Here is a 27,966-nt window from a genome sequence, read left to right on the forward strand (position 1 = left end):
TTGAATATTATTTTCAATTACCAATAACACAGGTCGACGAGTTTAACCTTTAGGAACGTATTATTATACCTGATACCTATTTTAATGTAAATCGACCATTGAAAATTGAATGACATACCGTAGAACGGGGCTACTTGTATTTTGATGTGTTACTTGAGCCCAGTACAAAAAAAATATTTAGATCTGTACATATTTGGTCTACAATAATGAATGTATTGATTGTTTCATTGTTTCCCTGACAGGTGACACTTATTGTCACGATACCTTCATTATTGTAGACCAATTACAGATTGAATCTCTTTTTGGGCTCAAGTAACACATCAAAGTTCAAGTATCCCCGTTCTACGTTCGACGGTACTTTATTTTTTGGCTGTCACATCATCAGGATTTTGAGTATACAATATTTTTGGCTTTCGCTTGGACAACAAAGTCGATAAATACTTGACATTAAATAAAACAAACGCCTTTATTTTTTAAATTATTTTATTGCAGTCTCATAAGCAAATGTGTGTACATTGTATTGAATATTTTTCGTAAAATTGTGTATGATACTTGATAAATTATATAAATGGAGATAAAATATGGGGCCATTATTAAAATTAAAGCAAAACTATATAAACAAACAGTTCTAAATCAAACAATTTAACACAAACAATAATGGCAATGTTTTAGTGAAATATGAAATAGTGCTGTAAAATAATTAATTTAAAAAAAACACATTGTGATACACATGATAAAAATGGACATTGGTACATTACGTAAGATTAAAAGAACATGCATTAAAATACAAAGATATGCAGTTTTAATCAAAAATGTAAATTGTAAAATGTTGACATTAATAGAAAGGGCAGTCTGCTCTGAATATCAGGTTATCTCGTAAGTTTTTGTATTTATTGCAAACAGGATTGAAGGTAAAAAAAAAAACATTAATTTTAATTAAAAAGGTTTTTTCAATATAATTGATTCTCGGCAGTCTTTTGAGGTAATATCAATCTATTTAAATTTTGCTGGAAACAAACCATTTTTTCTTCAAAGCAGTTGTGACATGTGTTTCGATGCATTCCACATCATTATCAAACACCATATGTGAAGCTTAGTCTAAATTTTAGGGTTGTACCCTTGGGACGTTAATGAATGAAGAGGGGGTAGAAACAATTTCTTATTTTTTATCAGTAGGAACATGGATGATAGGGGAAGACTTAATGTAATGGTCGGATTGATAACTATAGGTTAAATATTATTAATGTTTTTTTTTTAATTTCTATTGTTTCAAAATGTTGAAGTTTAGGATAGTATCAATATAATTAGATTTTTTAAAAATAATTATATCTGATCATTTCTTTTGTTTTTTTAGGCAGTATAAGTAAATTATGTTTTCTTAAAAAATATTTTATTAAATATTATAAAAATGAATTAATTACTCGGCACAATGTTTATAAAAAATAAAAACAAAACTTACGAGACAACTTTATTTTAATAATATATATGTATTATATTTCAAAATAACTACAGATAATAAAAATGACTAGTGCAATGATATTGAGGGTCAACAAAAAATACCCAATAAGTAAAGAGAGGTATTTTTTTATTGATTCATATAAATTAGTAGAATTAGTCATGTTAAAAACCATTAAAAAAATATTTATAATATAAATAACCAAAACGCTCATTTGGTGCAAAAATGACATATTAACACTTAAAAAAAACACAAGTTAAATAGGTCAAAATGTGCGGAGAGACTATTTACATTGGGAGAAACATGGACAGAATTGATTTTGTGTTGAAATGCTGCGAGATGGCATGAGTTTCATTGTAGAATTGAGTAAAAGGGCGCCATTTCTGTTGCTACAACGTCTGAATGGCATCTCCTGTAATATTTCGCAATTGTTGCACCAAATGAGCGAATTGTGAATCCAGAAATATTCAGTTTTTCCCTCACTACAGACTTTATTTTATTACATGTGACTACTTCTAAACCTTTTAAATATATCAGTGTACTGATTTGATCCTTTATTTTCCATTACCGCACTATTTGCTAAAACATAAATCAATACCGATTCCGATAATAAATTGCTTGAAAACAGGCGCCTACTGCAGACTGTTAAATGCTAGTCCTTATTACATTCCAAAAAACCATTTGTAAAAACAGTCGACCATGGAGTATGATAAAAAATTTAATCCATTAAACACAGTCACATCAATTATAACCTTGAATGTAGCACTAAAATACAGTAAAACCTCTCTAATCCATCACCCTTAGGACTATGGTATGGTCAGAGCGAGTATATCAGAAAAAAGAGAAAATTACATATTTACAGTAACATAAACAATCTCTCAACTCAAAAATTACTGAAAATATCGTTCTCTACATCAAAAACAATGCAATCCATACAAAACAATTATTATTGTTGAAAAATAGCAATACAAACATTTAAAAATTTAAGGTGGCCTAAAGTAAAAAAATTTAAAGGAAAAAGGTAAGTTAGCGCACGGTCAGATCAACCGGAGTGGTGGACCAACCAATGAGAGGGATTCAGTGTGATTTTTTTTACTCAAATAGCATCTGACATCTGACATCGACCACTTTAAATTTGAAATTCTTTATGAATAAAATAGTAAAGCTAATAAATAAAGGTTTGCGTACATTTGAGAAAAAAATATTGATGTTTTCCCGTAAGTGTTCAGCATTACCCAATTTCCCCTATAACTATTCAAAAGTGAAAAGATATACGTTGACCAGAAATATAAACTACCTATTCTGTATATGAATGTATAGAAATAATATTTAATAAAAATACAAAGAAATGCATTTTGGAATGTTGATTTTTTACCTCAATAAACATATCAAAAATAAAATCAAATTGTAAATTAAATAAAAAAAGTATACTTTTTAGGTTGCTACTGGTCTGATTTTGAAAAAACTAATATATTTATTTGTATGTAAAATAAAGTGTCCATTGAAACTCAATTTTTAAAAAAATCCTATGTTTGCTCACCATATATATACGAGAAAAGAAATAAAATAAAAATAAAAGTAAAATTACAGGCACACTTTTTAAATTTCCGATAATGGTAACTCCCTATTTAAAAATTGGTGTAACATTTCATGTTATATCAATTAACAGTTAGTTACTTAGTTATTGGTGCATAGCAATTATATATGAAATGAATTAACCTTCGCTCAGTCATGAAATGTGACATTAATCTAGCAAACAGCACCAATACAAAAGATCAATTAATAATCATACATTACCAGGGAATTTAAAATAGAGCACAATTTATTGATTTTGGTATTAACTCTCGAGTTAACCCGGAATAACATATTTTCGAAGCCAGAAAGCATCGGAACAAACAAGGTTTAAAGTGGCAAAAGTTTTATTTAATTTGGCTGAATTTTAGAATGGACCAAAATTACCTACAAAGTACATAATGTATAATATGATTTTGAAGCTTACCTAAAATAGACGGAGCAAAATACATGTTACAAATGGGCCACTAACCTTCTTTCTGCTTCTAAACTTAAACCGATTCAATGGTGTATAAGGCACTACATCACATTAAAACAGTGTTATCTTAATTATGTGAAGGCGAGATGATCATATTATTTAAGGTATAATAAACAAATATAATGAAAAATCTCTTATATTTATTTTGAGAGATTATTTCCTGGGATTTGAAGCCGGGACTTCCAGCATGGTAACCACTACAGTACATTATTATATATTAAACAATTTAAGTACTAAAAATATGCTTTTTGGCAACGTGTTAAACAAATACAAGTTAGGCACTCTTTCTTAATGTAGACAATATTGAAAATTACTTAAAAACATTATTAATTTTGCGTATAAAAACAGAGGAAAAGATAATATATTAAAGGCACAATTTAAATATTTCTTCAAAATCATAGAATAAATTAATAAATAGTGAACAAAGTTCAACAATTTAAATATCATAATGTAATAAAAACACTCAGAAATTTATTCCAAAATTTCTCAACACATCTATTCGGCCTTCTTGTTTGTGTTTTTGTCCCGACGGCATTTGAGCACAATAGACTTAAATTGGTATTGATACACCAGTAATATTAGCCTGAGAGGTGCAATTACCAAAGTTTGCCATAGCCCTGGAAGTATTCCGTTGTAAGATGTGATGCATAACGAAGACAGGAGATGATTTTCAAAACCAAACACGGAGTATGGTTTACACATCTGAAATGTTAAAAACTTCAATTGGAAATCTAATATAAAAAAGAAGTATATAATTTAAAACAGAGGATTTCACTAGCGTAAATGAACTTTTTTTCGCTTAAATTGAGACCGAAGATATTAAAAAAAATATTGAAATAATTTTTTTTTAAAGCGGAGTGACTCTTTTGTGAACAATAATTATTTACTTTAGATCATTTAAATGATAAAATTTCTGCAAATTGTAAAGCACCCTTGAGGTGATTTTTGAGGAAAACGGTGCTTTATAGTCCATTATTATAATTAAATGTCTTGTAATAAGTTCCCTTATTACAGTAATCACTTGATGATAAATAAAGCAGGTTTAGAATAAAAAAATAACACAAAAAGGTTTGTCAAGGAAAATAAAGCATATCATTTAAAATAAGTCCCCAAACATTGCAATAACAGAGTTTAAAAATAAATACAAATAAAAAAATACTGCTCCCCTTAAAAAAAATACATATTTGTAAAAACTATATTCTAAAATTTAATATTGTTACCCTTGTAAAAATTAATTGTGTCGTTTTTACAAAGGTTATTAGGTCTGGGAAAAATGTTTGTGAATTTTTTCCCAATAGATGGTGTCAATTGCAAATAACTCCGGAAGCACAGATCGCAGTGATACCTAACACTCGTTGGAAAGGTGACACTTTAAGTGTAAAAAGATCGTAAGTAGTTGGAAAGTGTTGGGTTTTGAAATTCAAGAACAGTAATCTGAAATTGCGCTTTATTTTGTAATATCATTACAACTACGAAAGAAAACTGTGCAGCCTTGTGAAAAAAATGTGGTATAATGTGAAGGCACTTTATAAAAATCTAATGTGCAAAAGTGGTTTGATCTAATAATTTTGATGAGCCACGCTTTGGTCACCAATCACTGAAAGAGCTGGTGAAATTCTTGATGAAGTCAAGCAAGATAAGCATATCATCAGTGACAAAACTCTTTTGAACCATTTATACAAAGCTGGCTTTAAAAAAGAAGCTCGATGTATGGATTCCTTAAACTTTGCCAAAGATAATGAAGAATATTTGATGTAAATAAATTCGTTTTCACGCAATAAGAAAACAAGTTGAATTTTATTATAAAAACGACATGAACTTTTTCCCAGACCCAATATCCTGAAATAAAATCCCATCACAATGACTAAACAAAAACAACAAAAAAAGAACATTTCACATACCAAAGCATCCCTAATTAATCCCTTGGCCACATCTCTAGGGTTGGCTAGCCCGCCAGACTGCGATATCAACTTGGTCTCAATAGGTTTGGTTATTTCTTCGATCTCGAATCCCGGGGTGTCGGTATCAGGAGGGTAGCACATGGTCACCGATACTCCGGTATTGATGACTTCAGTCTGGAGACATTCGCCGAAACCTCTTATAGCCCATTTCCCGCCAGAATAAGGTCCCATGCCGTAGACGGCTAAAATAAACAAGTTAGTGTTGAGATGAAACTAGCACTCTTCTTTTTTCTCTCACTCGATCACATTTTTATATGAATACTTGACATATCTTCACTAATGTATCGATGTTTTTAACTTTGAATATGTTCTTTTGACTACTTTTAACTGTTTTCGGCCTTCGAGAAAGGATTGGGATGGAATGACATATCGCTCACTCCTTTCAAGAACGTCATAAATCAAAAATCGTCAATTTTCAGTTGTGCACGTTTTCGGAATGTCCAGAAAATGTACTATATCCCAGCAAAAGAGGCATATTTTTAACTTAATATTTACCAGCTACAGGGCAGAAAGTGTTGTTTTTGCATTTTTAAGAAAATGAATTGTTTAATTATTATTTTTAATATGCTAAATATTTTTCAAATGCAGAAAAAACCTCCAGGTTTAAACTAAAAAGATCTGTTGCACAGTAAAAAGTTCAGTAAGTGGCTTGATATTTATTTTTAATATATTGTATTATATTTTTAAACTTTAAAAACGTTCTCCTGAAAAATCAAGTTTTTTTTTCATTTATGACGTTCTTGAAAGGAGTGAGCGATATGTAAAGGTGACAAGTGGGTTGGAAAGAGACACGCAGACAACGGAGGGCAAATTTTTAACGTAGAAAATTATGAATTAAAACAGTTTATCCCAATATTGAAATGGCCATATTGAAAAATAAGAAAGAAAGGACCGACACAGGTTCAATTGAAAGAAATATAGAAAAGGCTTCTAAAACAGTTACCGAATGAATTGAAGCATAATTATAACTTCCGAAATTTGAGTAGTGTGGTTTTCAATCATGGGTAGAATGGTGAATATTCTTCTTCTTCTTCTTCAAACCATTATCCGCACCCCAATGGTGCATAGGGCACTGCACATAAACGCAGCGTTATCTTGATCGTTAAAACATGAAGGAAAGGCGATCAGCCCTCCGCTTCAGGTACCAGTCCAGGGTAATACTGAATAAATATTTATTTGACCCACCCCCCTGAGAATCGAACCCAGGACCTCCAGAACGGTAGCCGACCTTGCTGACCATTACACTATGGAGGTGGACAAAATGAAACGGTGAATATTACGTATGTATAAAGTCATCAATCATACAAGCCAATTACAGGTCGTAAGCCCTGTAATTAGTCAGACATCAGTATTATTTTTCATCTATAATAAGATATCAAAAAATGTACAACTTCACTTTAAAGAAGAAATATGAAATTCATATTTTTCAGATAGGTGTTTGTATAGGTACATGGCTTACCCAATAATGCAGCCATACTGGAAACAAGAACGATGATCCCCTCATCTCGAGACTTCATAGGCCCTAACATCGCCTTAGTGGGATAAGCAGACCCGAAATAATTGAGATCAACCATAAGCTTTATATCTTCCGCACTCATATCTTCTACCCTTCCACAAATAGACTGCCCGGCACTGTTGACGAGCATAAAAATAGGTCCGACATTTTCTTCTAGGGCGTACAATTCTTTCTGAATGATATCGTAATCTTTGGTCACGTCCAAGGAGACGTATTGGATTTTCTGTTTTTGGCGATCCTTGCAGCACTTGACGATTTCGGAGATGGTTTTTTCCAATTTTCCGACGTTTCTACTGATGATGGTTACGTGGGCACCGAGGGCGGCGGCTTGAAGGGCCACCTCCTTCCCTATCCCGCTAGATCCACCGGTCACAACGACATGCCTGCCTTCTAAATGTTTACACTTGGATCCGTTAAAATATTTATTATAAATGTAAAAAATAAAAGCTAATATCAACATACTAATAACGAGCATAAACATTACTTATTTGAAGACGTTAACGATTATTGAAAATTCACTATTACTTTAAAGGCGACTTCCTCGTACCAGGAAAAATGTACAAGTAATAAAGACACGTCAAAACAAGACGATCAAATAATGATAAATAAGGTACTCTACGGTATAAAAAACGACCCGATTTATTGTCGCGGATAAATCCTACATTCGAATTTAACTTTTTTGCCTAACGCGCCATAGATAAATTATTAAATTGACGTTTGATTTGTCTGGATGTTTTAGAGATGTTAGTATTTTTTGTAGATACCTACGTGCTCAAATGTTCAGTTTATGAACTATTTCATTAAAGAGAAGAGTGGGAGTATTATTAGTATGTTATTTATCCATTCAAATAAAAAAATACCTGTTGTCGTAAGAAAGTCTCATAAAATTATTCCCATAAAATGTTGGTACTTAGTAAAAAAAATATACAACACTTACATTTTAGTCGACGAGATATAACAATTGCATTAATGAAAATTTTTCATTAGGCTGGCCATGGATTTCCAAAAGTAATAGTCAAACCTCAAAATTCTACCACACTTGACAGCCAAGGTGGTAGTTTGTAAACTGGTAGAAAGAAAATATAGCTGCTGTTTGTGAAAATTGTCTAAATTCTAAAGTATCTTAGTGCAATAATTCCATCCTGGGCACAGGACCTCAGGAACGAAAAAAATCAATGTTTATCTACACACAAAACATGTATAGTAGTATGATGAATTAATACAATCGATAGTGAGTTCCATCTCTACCACATGTCGGTAAAGCAGTTTATAAACATAAATAATCATTTTCTTTGACAGCTGCTGCTCCTAGTGGTGAAAATTGTCACTAAAATATAAACAAAAATATAAATTTGCGATTGTTGCAACATTTAAATTTGTTGATTTGTTAGTATATTTTTATTAAAGATTTTTTCTGTTGTACCGTGCTAAAAAAGCCAAGAAGATTTTTTTACTTTATAAAAGGAATCAAAACAGCGTGCGTCGCACTGAGTTGTCAGATTTTATTTTGCAGTTGACAGTCTACTTTTGGAGACTGCCGTGATAAAAGTGGTACGTCATTGAATGTTTTCACAGTTCGCTAATTTCCTTAATTTTTCACTACCAATGTATAATTATACCTATAGGAATCAATACATGAAGTAATTTAGTAAATGTATATCATTATTTTATATTTCAACTGCTTGAGTACGTGAATTTCAAAATAATATTAAAGGTGCAAGGAAAATATCTTTATAAGCGTATTTATAAAAGAAAAGTGCCTTATAATCTGAATATTACGCAATATTATTATTAAACATTTTATAAAATTGTATTTAAGCAACGAATGGTCGCCTAATTCTTAATTTATGAGATCCAGTATTAGGTTACCTTTTGTGAAAAATCATACAAATACTGGAATTCTTATCATAAGTTTAAAAAATATAAATTACATATATCTCTACAAATTAAGCTTCTTGTTACTTTTATACGTATAAAATGCATATTATTTGATAATCCTAATATTCCAATACTATTATACATTACAATAAAGACCTGTATTCTTTTAACATTTTTTTTAAGTCTTGTATTTCCTTCAATATCATAATAATGTATCTTTTAACTAACAGTAGTAATAAATTCATCTCGCTTTTACTAAATATGACATGTATTATAATAAAACAAGTGTTTGGGCTTTATCATTGTATGGCTTTGGGAAAAATGCTTAGTGCTTATAAAATGTGTATTCAATAATTACTAATATATTATTGAAGTGTTTATCGTTTAAACTAGGCTAGTGCTTCATTAAAAACATTTGTTAATTATAAAAAAAAAGTTATTAAAAAGTAATGTGAATGTACCACTAATATTACAAAGCAAACTAATAAATAAACAGTGTGGTTGTTGGAGAATTGTGATAAGAGCGGTGATAAAATAATCTCCGATGGTGTTTGTGAGATTACTGCTCTTACCTCAAACGTTGAAGTATATTAGTGCCGCGTCATTTTGCAGTTTGAGCAAACGTGTCAACGTTAACGCAATGGCCGATTCTGGGTACATGAGGGACTTCCTGAGGAGCCCCTCCGCCACGGGGCCCGATGGAGAGATCGCCAACGTCGGAAGGAAGTGGTACAGAAAAGCGGCTCACAGGTGAGAATTCATGTCGTAAAATCAACATTTTAACATATTAGTTTGTAAAATAAACTGGTTCATTGCTATTATTTTTTGACATCTCATCAAAGATGAAGAAGAATATGGAAGTCTGGGTATTTACGGGGCTGACGACCGTCATAGGCTGGTTTAAGTGATCACTTTACACACGTGTAACATTCATCAACTCTACTTATTATTGACAACCACACTACTCAAAATCTTGGAATTTCTATATATATGAACCAATTTAGAAACCTTGTTCTTGAATCACTAGAACTTCACTAGAGACATCTATGTAAAGAAGCTTTTTACTAAGCAGAAACTCTTATATTAGTACGTGAGGTCCGAATCCTGGATTATAATCACACACATGAGAAACGCCAGAAAATAACATTTTCATTTTTATTATTAAGCTTATAATTGACCAGATAATTTATTTACAACATTTTGAGTGGAATTTTAATTGGAGATAATCCAGATTTTGTGAACAAGTATTCAGACACACTCAAAATGTTGGTTCATTGCTGTTTTTACATATAAACTTTTGTCTGTGATCTAAGTTCTATATTGTGGCCGCATAGTTGGATATTAATTTCTTTACATATTGGTCTACAGCACAGGTTCCCAAACTTTTTTGGTCTGGCATCGCCCTAACAAAACTTCTCGTTAAAGGAGAATATAAAATCACCAGAATGTCCCATCATAGAAAAAAAGAAGAAATAAAAATATCAATCTTACTTCTTAACACTTCTATCTGTCTCTTTTGGCTTTTTATGCCTTGTAGTTAAGTCTTCTAGAACACCCACAAGGGGGCTTTATCAGCCACTTTGAGAAATACCGGTCTACAGCATTGTTCCTCAGCCTGGGGTTCGCAATGAAGGATAAGGGTAGGGGAGTCACAATCGGTGACATGTATGTATTTATGACAAAAGAAAACATATTTTCATTATTTAAGCAACAACATAAAACTTTGATTAACGTTAATATGTTTCAATGAGGGGGAGCCGAATTTAATTTTTACTTCATTATTTGGGTTTTTAAGGAGTTGCCATACTCAAAAAGTTGAGAAACGCTGGTCTAAAGTATACCCTTTTTTGAATGACTATAGTTAGTGCTTCTGAATGACTGACTGCCATTCTGAAAATGGATGTTCTATAAGGAACCTTAGTATTGGCGTAAAGCTGCCAAAACCCAAACTGAACATTATATGTTAACATATGAACATTATGTCAATTTGTAAAGGAAGTTTTTTTACCTTTATTGATATCGAATGGGGCATAGGACATTTCGTCTGTTCAACATGGTAACAACTTGATCATCAATTACACGAAGCCAAGGTGATCAGTCATAATCTTGGGTGTAAAAGACATTTTCATCAATTTCTTTTATTCTTCATTGTTTGACATACTCCAAAATGTGATTACTCTGCAAGGGATTCATAATACTGATTTCTTAATGCTTTACTTCATATCATAGTACTTATGTATGCAGAACTTGCAGTTGTACTTTTATTGAAATCATTTTTGACATGGTTATTAATTGAACACTTTTGGCCAAAAACAACAGTTTTTTTTTCAATTGATTTTAGAATTCCTGTAATAAAGCATTTTTTGTTGTTGTTTTAAATTGTGGGTCCTTTATATCAGTCGTGAAAAATAGATTTCATTATGTTATATGTTGACAAAATGTTTAGTTTTTATTATCTCATGTAAAAAATGTGTTTTACTGAAAAGTATTTAATTCCTTCACCAAAGATGGAACATTAACTAGCCATGGTTTTATTCTATAATTGAACATTTACAACATCCTATGATTTTTTTTAAAAATTATTTGACTCAAAACTGGTAAATGCTATATTTTCTGAAAACTAATTGACATCCTTAGATTTCGACATTGAAGATACATTTTATGTTTATTTTGCACCTTTTATTTGCTTGCACCTTGTACTCGCTATGAAGACTGAATAAACGAGATAAGAAGGTCTGGGAAAGATGATTATTACTCCATATATGTTATCTTTATTTGCCACAACTGACTCAATTCAATGAAGATAAATATCTTTCCCTCCTTACATTGCAATTTTTTTAAATCTGCCACTAACAAATAATTTTCTTTGCTTTAATTTATCATCCATTGTGGCTGTATAACCCTTCCACAATATCTAATGTGATATTCTAGTACCTATCCAAAATGATGAACAGTGAAACCTCTATCTATCGTTTTTAAAGGGACCTATTGAAATAAACTATGAATGCGGTATTGAGAAGTCAATTTCCAAAGAGATACGATCAAGTAAAGATACTGTCCTCACAATCTGCATAACCATCGTTAGATTAATTTAACTATAAAACAAGTTTTATATGTAAATAAATGTATTTATTAAAAAAATACAAAGCTGAATAGAACCCAAAAACTTCAAACCTCTTCTTCTGTATCTGTCAACCTTGGGTCACATGAGCTTTCGATAGTCTGTATCCCACACGTTGGAATATTGTCGTTGAATGGAACAAAATTGAGTAAATTTGAAAGAATGTAAAAAAAAATAAACAAAATATATCAAATATGCAGCATAATTCAGATGACGAATGTGGTAAAATGGTGGATTGAAACGATCAATGCAATCTATTTTTCTTTGAAATGAATTTGGGGTAGAAGAAATAAACGACACATCCGAGAAAATGATTATTTGAGGAACGATAATTAGAGATTTCACTGTACATGACTTTTCCATTAGTTAACCACCAACACATCCAAATATCTTCTATATTTAAAATAATAATATGTAATATATAAAATAATCTTTTATATATAAAATAAAGGGACACTGAGTCACATTTCCATTATTTAATTAAACAAGTATATTCCATACAATATATCTACAAATCCAATATGCCTTGAAGTCGCAAAACTAAGCTTTTATCGACTCATCATTTTCCTTGCCAGATGTGTATTCTAACAAAATTAGACTCTCGTGACTCATTCCGTTTTTTATTTCACATAAAGATCGTAGGTACATAGATATATTATAAAATGTGTTATTTGGAAACTCATCTTTGAATTTTAACTGCTCATTATCAAGTGCATATACTTAAGTGTATAATTTTAAAGCCAATTACCCTGTTTGCTGCATTTGTTATTATTTTTTCAAGCGATGCCATCAATTTATAATCTTGGCAATAAAAGTCATTTGCGATAAGCCTAGTAATTTTCCTATGAATGTGCAATAGGTTATCAATAGAAATGTCGATAGCGTTTAATGTTTTTCTGTTCCTAATGATAAATGCTGGCAGGGGGTCAACAAAATATACACAAATCTGTTATTGAATAATATTTAAAATGAGGCTATATTAGTACTTACGCTATTACGATGTATCAATATTGACGCTGAAGATTAATCAACGATTTTGATAAATTAAAGTCTACATTTCTACTATAGATCTCAATATAGATGAAGAAAAATATGGAAGTCTGGGTATTTGCAGGGCTTATGACCGGTCATATGCTGGTTAAGTGATCTCACCAAAGATGAAGAAGAATATGAAAGTCTGGGCATTTACGGGGCAGACAACCATCATAGATTGGTTTAAGTGATTACTTTACACACGTGTAACATTCACCAATTCTACCCATGATTGACAACCACACTACTCAAATTTTTGGAACTCTTACATGCATCTTTAGTTTCATGACACTGTACGTGTGAGTTCACTAGAGCCATCTTTATTCTACTGGGAAAGCTTTTATTTAGCGGAGGTGATATATAAATCTTTTTATTTGGACGTATGCAAGATCCTACCCAGTTTCTCCAGGGTATGCTTGGCTACAATAGTTTAGAGACTAGAAGGAATGTGTATTTGATTACGCATTTTTATCGACTGTTGCGCGGTATGATCGATAATCCTGAAATTATCCAGAGCATTGGTCTGTATGTTCCCGATAGTTACCTAAGACAGCGTCGGCATAGATTGTTTAACATTCCTATACACAGGACTAACCTGCCGATGGTTATGCCTGTAGAAAGAGCTACCGCTATGTTGAACAATATCACATTGGATATTGATCTGTTCCATGTGTCCGAAGGAGTTTTCCGAAGCGAGATTCTTCTACACATTTAACAAGAGTCTTCTTGCGTAATCTTTAATTCGTTTTTTTAATGTATACGCCTTAAATGTTTGTTTGTAATGTATATATTAATTTTTGAATAAATTGAATTGAATTGAATTGAATTGAAAAAATCCTAACTAGATTTTTTTCATATACTGGGTAACAATTTCCCTATTTGTATCAGATTTTTATTTATTGTCGTTAATAATAAAAGTCTGGTTCAAATGGGTGGGTCTTGATACATCGTTCGCTTTATGTTCTTCTGACCAATACGGCTCTTGAATATGTGTAAGCCTGTGCGGCTTGCGTTTGAAAATAGGAATCAATTTGTGACAGAGTCGGGATCGAACCTGAAGCCTCTGACTCAAACATCTTCAACACTAACTACGGGACCACAATCCGACTCCATATTTAATGTTGAAAAAATTCGTAAAAAATTATGTGGCAGGTTTACGTATGATTTTTTAGCATTGTTGACCAAGTCATCTATTTTACTTGAGCAATATTTTTCATTTCCTTTAGAAACTTTTTGTTTAGTATCTAACAAGTATATAATGGACATTTGTGCAGCTGTTATCAATTCGTTCTTTATTTTTTCATTCGGTCGTTGACTTGCTAATCAGTAACAATTCATGTGGACGTTTTGCCATCTGCGATGAGGTACGAGAATATTATTACTATGCATTTATTAGGTTCGTCACGCTGGTATTTTCATTGTTTAGTGTGGTGCACCTATTTAACAATGGAAAGGTAAAATATACACATTTGCATATGTGTATAAAACGTAGGTTGGTATATATAAATGTCTAAGCGGAAAATAGTGTCATAGTGTCTTTAACAAAATTGACTTCATACATACTAGTATTTCCAAATTGACATTTTGTCAAGTCACTATGTTACGAGTAAATTAATTAATGCCCGTAGAATGATACTTTTTGCGTTGGGTTCACAAGCAAGAATGGATATGCTACCTCCAGTGTCCTAGCCATTGCTGTTATTCTCATTTTCCTACCTACTATTCATTCTTTATTACCTTTCTCATATAGCAGTAAAGTCTTTTATTTAGTGCGCCTTCGCTCGCGTCAACTGATTTTACTAATAAATTTTATAACTTGATTGATTTGTTAGTAAATTGTCATAATGATTTACTATGTAATGGTTAGCAGAGAGAAGTCATTGATATTTTTCCGATGGGTAGTCCGGTGGATGAATAAATTTCTTAAAGAAATTTATTTGAATAGTAATTTCCCGACTCCTGATTAATTACGCTTAACTATGTTATTAAATTAATTTTTGGCCATCTCTCATTTTACATAATATTCAATTTCATTTTTTTGCTGTCCACTGGTATTGCTACCTATTTCACTGTATAATTTATTTTTTCACTTAGCAACACAGAGTGAGTGATTTAAAATATATATCATCATTTTTTAAAAATTATATTAGTTCATCTAAGGTTCATAAGATAATTAATTAAAGTCCAGGCGTAATTATTTTATTGTAAAACCTTTCTGCTGTAAATTGTTATTGTATCTATTGTATGTAATGTATAAAACCTAGTAATTAAAAAAAATATTGTATTAACATGTAAGTACCTACATATTTCGACCCAACACAGGCTATACCTAAAGAGTCGTAATACATATAATAAAAAATGTGTCTATGAAAAAATAAAATAAAAAACTTGTAAAGAATCCTTGGTAATTTATTGCAACCTTCTAGTATGTGGTGTAATTACAAGAAAATAATTAGAGATTAATACTCATTATATGGTACAATTACATAAGTATACTTAGTCCGATTTGTGTTGATACTCTTTTGGCACCGTGCCTAATTAATACTGCGGTAGTCCTTGACCCGATGTTATGGTCTGAAGGTCTTCCAGATATAAGGAAATTCAAACTGTGGGTATTGGGGTATTGTATATATGTTATCTGTAAACCGGTTCTCGAAAATTTTCAGTCCCTACATACATTAAAAACCAACTTAACTTTCTTTAAACCCAGGTCACATGTTATTTTTTGACATCTCATCAAAGATGAAGAAGAATATGGAAGTCTGGGCATTTACGAGGCTGACGACCGTCATAGGCTGATTTAAGTGATCACTCTACACACGTGTAACATTCACCAATTCTACCCATTATTGACAACCACACTACTCAAATTCTTGGAAGTTCTATATATATGAACCAATTTAGAAACCTTGTTCTTGAATCACTAGAACTTCACTAGAGACATCTATTGGTGAGATGTAAAGAAGTTTTTTATTAAGCAGAAACTCTTATATGTGAACAAGTATTTGGACACACTCAAAATGTTGTAAATAAATTACCAGGTAACATGTGACGTAATTTATGTTTTTTTTCACAAATCATCGTTTTCGTATTGAACGAATAAATTTTTCTTCGAAATAAATAAATGGTTATGAATAGGAAAGAGTTTTTAAAGGTAAGGAGTTTAAAAAAATCAATCTTCATTTATTCTATAAAACGAAAAATCCAATATAATCGGGCGAGAAATAACGTGTAGCTTCTAGGGTTGCGGAACGCTGAATGAGATCTGTTATTGCGAGTATGGCCTTAATGCATTTGTGTTATGGCCCAGTATTTGATAAATCGCAACTTAATTTTCATTTAACCCAAGTAAAATTCGACGTAATTAATTGACTTTTTTCCTAAAACACCGTTTTAGTATTAAAAAATTAAGTTTTTCCTCGAAATAAAAATATGATTAAAAAAAAAGAAGTATTGAAAGGTAAGGAGTTAAAAAAATTACAAACATTTTTTTTCAGTATGTATTATAAAAAAAAAACACAAAAAATCTAGTATGTATTCTAAAAAAATTGGGCGTTTGGTCACGTCCGGTTCTCAGAGCTGCCGGACGCATACTGAATTATATTATTGCGAGTAAGGCGTTAAGAGTCGTTCGATACCAGACCTTATACCGTTACGTACGTATACTAATATTATATTACATAAGCAGTTATCAAAATATAATTTTAATACTGAGTTTATTAACATTTTATCGCAATTAATATGGTTCACTATTACTATAACTATAACACTGTGCCTTTACGTTTTTAATCTAATTCTATAAATAGCCATCATTATTTATTATCTTTGCTGGATCATGCTGTGACCACGTGGTATTCTTCAAAGCATATGTTTTACATCATCTTGAACTATATATTGATGTCGTATGAGTATTGCTACTTACATAATTCTCTTTTGAACTCGAAATAGTCGAACGTCATAACAAAAATTTTAGGATTTTTAATTTAAGTTTTTCTTTGTAATTACCACTCTTTTTACCGAGTATAACTTAAATGACAAATGGATAGATATTACTACGAAGTGACTGTCGAATCAATTAAGGGAGTACTCGCAAATATAGAATTTAGTAAACGACCGGCTGCGTAAGGAGCCACAGATGTCTGCGCGCACATTTTTTTTAAGAATGTATGATATTGTTTTTTTTTCATAATATTGAAAAAAAATACCATTTATTTCTTAGAAAACCTTATTTTTTCAATACATACGGTGTTTTAACCTTTACGTTGTCATAAAATTTATGACAAATGCACCTTATAGCTTCCTCCACTCTTACCACATGATTGCAAGCATCCAGCTCCAAGCTATTCGAGGGTCAGTGTCTCTTTAAACTACAGACGTACCTAGTGAGCTAAGAAGTTTTTTTTTTTTTTTGAAATTTGGAAATTTCCTTTGAGCGTAAATTTAAAAATCGCTCTTTAACGTGTATTTAATGTTTTTTATATGGAAATAAAGTATTTTTCCTATTTATTTTTCATTTAAATCGTTTCCTTTATAGCTAAACGTATTTTGTATTCGTTTTAGACGTGTTTCAACAGGAAAACACCTCAGACCAACTAAAGAGAGGAGAAAACAATGAAAGAATTTTTGATTAGAAAAAATAAATTGACACGATGGTGAAAGTGAATATTATATATATTTTAAAGTACATTTATCATTTTTTATAGCATAACAGCAATTTCATAATATTTATAAAAAGAAAACCCAATTTACATACCTACAGAACTTAATGACATAAAATTTGTGACTCGCGCCCGCTCAAGGGAAATTTCTCAACGCGCCCGCTGGAAGGTTAAGCGAAAAATTCATCACATTAAATGTTACCTTAAATGTTACATTAGAAAATTAAGTTCCCGGTTATCGATTATCCCGCCTTAATGAAAAAAATGTTGGGACTTTGCTGTGGTTCACATAAAATTTGTGGCATTTATTCGAAAACACCCATATACATAATTGCTCGTATACTTGAATATGTTTAACATTTTTAGCTGATGAAAGCTGATATAGACTCGTGTGTCACATAAATAGTCACCAGTTATATAGCTATTGATTATGTGTGGCCAATTTTGCCATATTTTGAATGTATTGACCAAAAAAAATATATATCCAGAATTCTCCAGACAGCATTTTTAATACTGCCGTGAAATGAAAATACCCTATTTAAAGATAAAACCTTGGCACTTCCAGTACGCTATAGAATGTTATTAAATACGGAATAAATAATGATAAAAAATATATTATGATAATTATCAGTATAAAGATTGATGCGGTACAAACTGAAGTGGTTTCCATATTGAATTGTAAATCATGCATACCCAAATTAATCAGTTATAGCGGACCTTGAATGGGATAATATTGTGTGCAAATTTGGAAGAGTTATTAAATATCCGAACAATGAATTATTTTAAGCGTGCGGTAAAACCAGTAATAGGCCTGTGTCAGGATGTTGGATTATTGGCTAGTAAATTAATATGAAAAATCACAAGACTATCGGTGACATTCTTATTGAAATATGTAGATAAATAAGGGATATATGAAGGTTTAAACTTGAGATATTTTTATAAAACGAAAAACGTGCGTTCGCATACGTCATCAAATTTCCGTCATCGAACGTTTTATGACGTTATATGGTTTATTGTCTATGGTTTATAGAGCTGTAATAGTAGTAGTATCGATTGTTTGTTTACCACTACATTACCATTTGTGTTATACAAATATGAGGGGAGGGGGGGATAGGAGGGTGGACAGACATCAACAAATAGAGCCGCCAATAATTTAGCAATCACACCAACATTAAAATGACTCCATCGTTTCTGTGACGTCATTCATTGCCAACTTACGAAAATAACGTTTTTTCGAAAGCGAATTTTCCGAAAGAAAATGATGAATGAAAAAATTAATTATATCGGCTTTTGTATATACAAAACAAGTCTAATACATAGTTTGAGTATGTTAAATTAGATACTCCTCCCGTCTGACAATGATTCATTGACTACCGTACGGCTGAATAATGACACCCTCTAAGGCCGCGGTCGCGATACGAGCGGCGGGCGGTAGACGATGAACAAAAAAATAATTGGGCCACTCAACCAAATTCTTTGTAATTAACGACAAGAATCCGCTTTGTAATCCGCTTGCGGCTTGACTCTTGCCGCTAGTTGTTTGTATCGTAGCCGAAGCCTAGCCCTTTACTTATTTTTTAGCTTAGGTTAAAACATGTTGTGTTTACGAAATCAAAGTAACGCACTAACGCCTTATATATTTTTTTAAACAAGTTTGTTTTCATGTTTTCGATTTATTTGTCCGCCTTTGGAGTAAAGTGTTTTTTTTTTTTAAAGATGGGAGTTGAATTCATTATTTTCCTACTTATTAAGTACAAGGTTTATAGATCAGTAGATTTTTGTTTCTTCTAGCCAAAAATTTTTTTTTTTGACATCACAACATAGATGAATAAGAATATAGAAGGCTGGGCATTTGCGGGGTTTACTGGTTTAAGTGATCACTTAAACAAAAAATAAAATGTAATCACTTTAAAAATATATATGTAAAAAACAACTCCTTTAATTGGAGATAATCCAGATTTGTGAACAAGTATTTGGACACACTCAAAATGTTGTAAATGTTTTATCTTAATCTGTGTTGGGAACAGGAAGGATAAACTAGTGTGGACCAATCGGGAACTTCTCAGCGTTTGCTCATTGCTGGGAAAAAACCACGTAAAACTCCTCAGGAGAAGCCGGACTGTTGACTGTCGTCAACAGGCCTTCCGTTCCACTAGAAGAGGGTTCGGCATTTTGTGTCCTAGGTTGGTTTATGGTACCAATGTCCTTCACTGTTTTTATCATATATGATACCACCTCTCGTGATAGTTCCTTATGAACTAACACGTAGTATAGTGGTTAGTGCGTTTGGCTACCGTGATGGAGGTCTCGGGATCGATTTACAGGGAGAAAATATTGATTTAATATCACCTTAAGCGCAGGGCTTCATGTGTTCGACGATCAAGATAACACTGCGTCAACACGATGAAGTACCTTGTGCACCATTAGGTGCGGATAAAGACACACTCGTTATCATTTATGCTAAGGTAAAACGAGCATGTTTAATTCACATGCTCATCCGTACAATTCAATTGTTTCCTAAACGTTTTATCTAAAAAAATACAATGTGCACAAATAAATTGTTCTCTTTAAACACCATCTCGAGTATTGGTTTTAATTATGTTTTTTTTAATCATTTATTTTATAAGTAAAAAGGGCTGTCGTCTTTTTAATTAGACCTGTTTTATAGACGCCTTATCTATTGACGCATTAATGACGTCAGTTGGTTGGAATCAATCTGAATGGTTATTAATATCCGATAGTAAAACACATTTTTAATGTCGAATCTAGGCAACATACTTTAATATTCATAGTCTTCTTATAACTCTTATCCGTACGCAATGACTAAAGCCTCCCTCCTATTGTCCATGTTCACACTGATAAAAAAGAAAAATAAATAAGAAACACCTCTTACTCATCCTACTCCTCTTCATCCTTCAACATCCCAAGAACACAACTGTAAAATTTAGTTTCATTAGTTTGATAATGCCCTAACAAGGCGAAACAATTGTCACAATATATTTTTTTATGTGTTTTTGTTAATAAAATACAACTCAGTATACTCAAGAAATCTGTGTTTGATTTAAAATTAATACATAAATTCATTAATTGATTTGGCAATTACCTTTACATGGTAAATGCCAATATTTCTTAAAATCAGTTGTGACTCGTGTTTCAATACAATTATTTCCGCATATACTGTATATGAAAATGACGCGGAATGCATCCAAACACGTGTCACGATAGATTTTATGAAATAGTAATGAAATTCACCAAGTAAAATTTAAATTAAAAATACATTTATGAAATTTAAACTTGGCTTCACATACGATGTTTGAAAATGATGCGAAACGCATCGAAACACGTGTTACGATAGATTTTAGGAAATAGTGGTATTTACCAAGTAAAAATTTTATTAAATAAAATATATATCTGGTTTAAAGCTACGAATACCGTTTCATTTTGAGTGCGTATCGGTGTATTCGTAGCATATTTACATGATACTTATGTAGTTTTTGTTTTGTTTATCCAGTTGATGGCGTTTCAATTTGCAAAGAAACATCGTAAAATCGCACATTTCGTAAACAACTTGTGTTAGACTTTGTTTCCAATTGCTTTTCCATGTTTACATGAAAACAATTCCAGTCTTATAATTCTGGCAGTATTTTTCTGTATCACTAGCCTAAAAATCGACAAGCATACTAATATGATTACACTAAATAAATAATTTTAAGTGCGTGTGTGTGTTTTTTTTTCAATCTATATTTTTTCGGACGATTTTCAGTTTTGAGGGAAATACGTTTTCACGCAACTTTAAATATGCAGTACCGAAAATCCTGGATTTAAAAAAATATTTTTTACTTGGTTATCGATTTTATATGGAAGTTTACAGTTTAACTTAGTAGGGTGGATAACTTTTAGTAAAAAAAAACAAATATCCATTTAAAAAAAATATGTGTCATTAAACAACAACTATGTATTTAGTTTTTTCCACGTTTATTTTATTTACAACATTTTGAGTGTGTCCAAATACTTGTTCACCAATCTGGATTATCTCCAATTACAGGAGTTATTTTTTATATTATTTTTGACATGTCATCAAAGATGAAGAAAAATATGAAAGTCTGCGCATTTACGGGGCAGACGACCATCATAGACTGGTTAAAGTGATCACTTTACACACGTGTAACATTCACCAATTCTACCCATTATTGAAAACCACACTTCTCAAATTCTTGGAAGTTCTATATACTTATATGTATGAACCAATTTAGAAACATTGTTCTTGAATCATTAGAACTTCACTAGACATCTATTGACCAGTATTTGTTTTTATTTGAACAGTGATCGGGTTTCGTTGTTACCGACATCATCAGATTGGGTTATCAAGACCGGTCGTTGTTGATTTATTATATAAAATGCAGTTGCACCAATAAATGTCAGTACAAAACGTGATAAAACAGGGAATCGAACTCTAGAACTTGTTGCGATTTGACGATAACGTGTGTTTTATTATTTTATAATTTGTGTAATAAAACGTTATCTTGCATACCGGCATAAGTTTTATAAAATACGGTAAGCAAATAGATAAAATTTTGTAATAAATCCGAGATTGCTTTTATTTGATTTAAAATTACAGAATAACGGATTGGTCATGGATTTAATATTTATATGTATTATTAAATTTTAAACATGTTCCGATAAATTAATAAGCTACTGAATGGTAGTCGTATATTAATTCGCTGTCTTCTGTAATTCTTGTTTTCTTTGCGATTTATCTACGTAAGCATCATTTAAATGCAGTGGCGGTAGGCTACAGAATTATAAGGCAGTGCATATCATTTTATGGATGGCTTCACTTCAATTCAATTTTATTTTATTCAATAATAATTAACATATACATTACAAACAAAATTTTAAAGCGTATACCAACATTTAAACAAAAATTAGAAAGTAAGTAAGAACACTTAAAAATATACAAGAATCCCGCTTTGGAATACCCCCTCAGACGCATGGAACAAATCAATAGTTATATCAAAACAAAAATAAGAAAGCAAGCAAGAACACTCTTGTTAAAAAAGTAGAAGAATCCCGCTTCGGAATACCGCCTCAGACACATGGAACAGATGAATATCCGACGTGATATTGTTCAGCATAGCGGTAGGTCTTCCTACAGGTATAACATAGGCTTTCATATTGCAGTCCAACGTTCAGACATATTTTTTCAACTAACCAACCATCACGGCACCTCCCGCAGAGGTAGGCAGAGATAATAGAATGTCACACCAAAACGTCTTTGCAACCGACCTTGGCCTCTTCCACATTCATGTATCTCCTCATAACCGCCGATTGTTTCGACTCCTGACTTGACCGCTTTCAAGTATTTGAAATATGTACTTGATGATGCTAAGTTTTCCTCGGTCTTTCTCTATAACCAACTACATTCGCCTCATAAATTTTTCTACTGACAATTTCTTTATAATATTTCATAACATAATAAATATTTTAAACAAATAGAAATATTAATAAACATAAGATAAAAATATATTTTTTAAAGTATTATAAAAGCAATAATAATTTTTGAAAACTATATATGGTAATAACATTTATTTTTAAATAGAAAAATCATACAAATTTTATTAAATGAGAAATATGTATGTATTACATACACATTAACGTAAACCTCTAAATTATTTTATTATTTTTTTATCTTAAGTATTTTCTAAATTAAAAATACTAAAACGATACCAAGTCGTATCAAAATTCATTTTTAAATAGGGCAAACAAACGATATGTGCAATTAAATGCTTAATCAAATAGAAAATTTCTTTTAATTGACTTGGTCATTTCAGTTTTGAATTTCAGCATTGACTTAATGTTTGTTTTGTACTTATTTAAGTTATACTGATTTATATGACAAATTTTAGATTATTTTTAAGGGGAAACCTATAGTTCGATTTTTTCTTATTATATTTGATTATTTTTTTATAAATATTCTGTTGGTTTTCCAATATATTTTTTTTATTATAGTAATAAAACCGTGTTTATCAATAATTTACCGGGATCGCTTATATTTAATGTCGGCATTCATATCGTGGTGTTGTCCCTATTGTCATATAATTTGTCTTTGACTTGAGCTGTGATTTTTCCCTTTTCCCCTTTTCCCCTTTTCCCCTTTCCCCTTTTCCCCTTTTCCCCTTTTCCCCTTTTCCTCCCCGCCCCTCTCCCGGTATTTTCACATAAGTGAAATTTTGTAACTTTAATGGTACAAATACCTGTTTTGTATTACTCGTTAATGCTAATGAATTTTTGTAACGTTCTGTTGAATTTCCAAATAAAAAAAATCAAAATAAAATATTTCTATTATTTTAAGTTTTTTCGGAGCTTCGCTGCACTCTGCTCCTTAGCGAAAACCGTCCCTGCTTATACGAGTACATACATACGTACATTACGAAGGCAAGAAGAGGAAGCCAGTTGTTTTGATTTGTTTTGTCACGATTTACGATAAAGGCTGTCCAGTCATTCACTCTCGCAGTAGCCTTCGAGCCGTACGCACGCGCGACTCAATCCGCTCCCGGCGCACAAACTAACCCGCGACTCGAGTGTCTATGCACATTGACATTTGAATGACCGATAAAAATAATTCTCACATTTGTGCAGATATTTGTTGACAATTTTTCGCATATTTTGTTGTTTTTGTGACAATGCCCGAGACCTCTCCTGTCTCGTCGTTCGTCGGCGTTTACCCCGTGACTCCTCCCATCTCCGCGGAGGAACTGAGGACCAGGGCGAGTTCTTGTCCCAAGAAGAGACCTTCCGTCAGCTTCTCGCTCGAAGGCGAAGGCGCGGCGCCCCCTTGCGGCGGGGGCAACGGGGGCCCGGGGGAATACAGGAGGCGCCTGTCGTCCACGGGCAGCGCCGCGGGCAACGACAGGAGCGAGGTCGAGCTGGACGGGTTCGCCGAGGGGGTGGCCACCGACCACTTGTGGCTCGACAGCCGAGACATTGGCCACAGGTAACGTCGACACTTTGAAAAATACTTTTTATTTATGTTTTACATATTTACAATTTTAATTTCCCGCGGTGAAGCAAAACAGTTTCACGTAAATCTCGTTCACCAATACAGATCCGTTCACTGGTTTCTTGATTCATGGATCACTGTTTGATTAATTGATTTTTTTTTCCATTAAAGTAGTAACTTCTACGATTTATAAAAAAAAAATGTCTTTGTTCTGTGATATATTTTTTTCTAATAATGTTTTATCGTTATGTACGGAATTGATTCATTTATTTAAGGCATTTTTTTATAAAAAAGTAAGGTTTCACGAAAAATACATAAATTATGCGATCTTTTTGTGTGGTTAACACGGACATTTCGGGTTAAAAAAAATAATAATGAAAATGTGAGGTTATGGGATAAAAAAATCGCCTTTTCAGTTTTATTTAAAAAAAAAAAATCAAATAATTTCAAAATTACCTCCTTCATAATATTAATATACCTTCTATTTCATGTAACAAATTGAAATTTTTGTTTACACCACTAGTTTCCGAACTGTTTTGGTCCATCGCCCCCTTGGCGCTAGTGATAATTTGTCAACCTCCTATTAGCCTACGCGACATTTGTAAATAATTTCATAAAAATAACCCGGCATTTTATTATCGAATAATCATTTTGACAAGTAAATAATTGGATTTTTTGTCAGCGAGGAAAATGAGGTCACGATTCGGCCCCAATCGGCATAAATTGTATCGTCTATTTTGGGAATAACTGACCTACACTAAATTTTAATATGACAATTCACTGAAATTCACATACAGTAAATCCTCGATATAACGAACTTCAGATATAACGAGCAAAAATTACGGTCAAATTTTGAAAATGTAAAAACGTCACGGAATATTATATAAGTATATGCTTAAATTCAAGTGACACCGAATGAAAACACTTTTTAACGGCCATGATTAACACAAATTATGTCTCAAAGCTTCAAAAGGGTAAACAAAACTTGATTTCTTTTTCAAAGCAGAATCACTGAAAGCAAACAACAACATCACTTCAAGACGAGTGTTCGAAAACAATTTATTGTTTTTTTTTGTTCTTAAGTATTGTCAATTATATGTAAATACATTATTCATTTTTTTTAAAGTTACACTATACTTATTTATTTTTAACCTATTGTTATGTAACGGACTTTCGGCTTTAACGGACACCCCCTCCCCCCAATGTGTCCGTTATAACGAGGTTTTACTGTACTTCATTCTGTAATATTATCGAATCATGAAATTCTAGCATAATTTTTTTATTTCTATATCGAATAAACCTGACGTTTTTGCACTTCTCGCAAAAATAAAGATGTAATTTTATTACAATATAATCTTTGATTTGAGAGGTTGAATTTAGTATTTTATTAACTCATTTTATTATGATGAAGTAACGAAATTGTAACATTTCGATAGAAAATTATGACAACCACAATTTGTGAAAATTTCCGCTATTAATTCATCGAGGATGAAGCTTTGTTATTATTACACTTCTTATCGCAGATTTTTGCTTCCAATGTTTACTTACTTAGTAAGTATACAGAAATAAATAAATGTTTATAAAGGTCACTGTTATCTTGGTTGAAACCAAAATAATTCCATATTTATAAATAGGTTTATTTGTTAAATAATTTGTCATCATTAAATCATGACATTATTATAAATAAGCGAATATTTAGATCATTTATAAATATGTTAACCTACTCCTTCAATTAGCTACGTGCATTAATATTTTAAATATATTAGTATGTGTAGAGCAACGTAAAAAAAACGTTGATAATAACTGAAGAAATTGTATTCTTTTAACCTAAAAACCTGACGCATGTACTTACTTCTTGGACTAAAAATCTGAGGCATGTTTTCCTTTATAACACGTTTTACGTGCTCGCACAATACCATATGTTTATCAGCTACACATGCAATTCTTTGTTGATTTGTTGCACGTGTGATTTTATATTCAGCAGCGGTCGGCATTGTGTATTACCAGTACATATAAACATGTAGTGCAGTGAAAGAAAACCTTGAAATCGCATTCATGATTTTGCATCGTGAAATTCGTGTTTCTCAAACGTGATTCATTTGTATGTGCATATATAATATAATGTATGATTGAGTTGCGTCACAAGAGCATGATTTTGTACAAAATCAATTTTGGGGCTTGTTAATTATAAAAAAAAACTAATATAGAACAGCTGGTATGATTGGGTGTTAAATGTTTTCTTTTTCAATTAAAAAAATATATTAACTTTGTTGGGATGAAATTCACACTGCACTTGGCAAGAAGGTCTTCCGGTTCAGTTGTCTCCATATGTGGAGTCAATTTAGACATCCTACCGTGTCCCTAAAGGTGTTAAGACTAAAAGTCACTAAAGGTGTTGTGTCGGGTTGCGGTCCCGTGTTTAGTGTCGCGGACGCTTGAGTCATAATTTTATACATATTTCTAATAATGAGCAATTTAGGCTCACAGAAATATGTAGTATGAAATTGAAATATTCGTGTAAATGATAAAAACACAAATATTTATCTCTCTTAAGAAAAAAAATATTTGGTCGCTGGACAAATAAAATTTATATGAAAAACCGTATCGTGAGACTGAAATTTAAAACACTCCACACGAAATATTGTATCCAATAAAATATTATAATAAAAGTTCAGTACTTATGTGTGTGTGGTATTTATTCAGCTAATTTGCATATCCCAAATTCAATATCGTAGGTTCGATTCCCTTCCATAGCCGAATGAATAAATTATTCCACTTTCTCTGGTTCGATGCGCGTAAATAAGTGAATTTCTAAATTTTGGTACGTAACCCAATTTTCTACCGAGCATAATAAAACTTTTATTATCCGACGTATTCGAGATTTAATATTTATTTTTATTCACTAAATCGAATTGCGATTGAATGAAATGAAATTATTTCAAGGAAAGGGATATTGCGTTTATTAAATTATCAAATTTATTAATTATTAAAAAAAAAATTATAAAAGAATATATTTTGAATATTTTCCTAAAATATGTACTTTTATTTTTATTTTAGTCCAAAGTATCAGAGTAACAAGAATAAAATACGAGATTTCCAATGATAATTTTTATTTGTGCAATATTTTATGAATTGTCTCCGATTTATTTGCTTTCTATTGGCTAGTTTAAAATATACTTCACTCAACGCATGACTAGACTTTTATTTAACGCAAAATCATATAAACCGCTAAATGTAAGGTTATTAATAACTCACTTGATTATTTTGTCCGCCTCTGTAGTGTAATGGTCAGCA

The 27,966-nt window shown here is 31.7% G+C and overlaps 2 protein-coding genes across 5 annotated transcripts in view; one reads left to right on the top strand and one right to left on the bottom strand.

The window, feature by feature from the left end:
* Positions 1-459: 459 nt before the first annotated feature.
* Kdsr (3-ketodihydrosphingosine reductase) lies at positions 460-7,693 on the bottom strand. The gene is made up of 3 exons (XM_088261186.1): positions 6,927-7,693; positions 5,408-5,649; positions 460-4,208 (listed from the first exon to the last, which is right to left on the bottom strand). The coding sequence occupies exons 1-3, from the start codon at positions 7,462-7,464 to the stop codon at positions 4,002-4,004; spliced, it is 987 nt and encodes a 328-aa protein (XP_088117312.1). The 5' UTR covers positions 7,465-7,693; the 3' UTR covers positions 460-4,001.
* Positions 7,694-8,501: 808 nt separating this feature from the next.
* The window catches only part of Nt5b (5' nucleotidase B), a 66,023-nt gene continuing 46,558 nt past the window's right edge, over positions 8,502-27,966 (top strand). Inside the window, exons 1-2 of one of the 4 annotated variants that reach the window (XM_088261182.1) lie at positions 8,502-8,669; positions 9,474-9,611. In XM_088261182.1, coding sequence (XP_088117308.1) covers positions 9,502-9,611 — 110 coding nt within the window. In that variant the 5' untranslated portion in view covers positions 8,502-8,669; positions 9,474-9,501. Of the gene's footprint in view, positions 8,670-9,254; positions 9,612-24,176; positions 24,667-27,966 lie in introns of those variants that run through there. The other 3 variants (XM_088261178.1, XM_088261181.1, XM_088261177.1) reach the window with 3 other exon arrangements.

The sequence above is a fragment of the Brachycentrus maculatus genome, unplaced genomic scaffold (genome assembly GCF_059751285.1).
Source record: "Brachycentrus maculatus isolate JH-2025_06_01 unplaced genomic scaffold, ASM5975128v1 h1tg000150l, whole genome shotgun sequence".
Taxonomy (NCBI): Eukaryota; Metazoa; Arthropoda; class Insecta; order Trichoptera; family Brachycentridae; genus Brachycentrus; species Brachycentrus maculatus.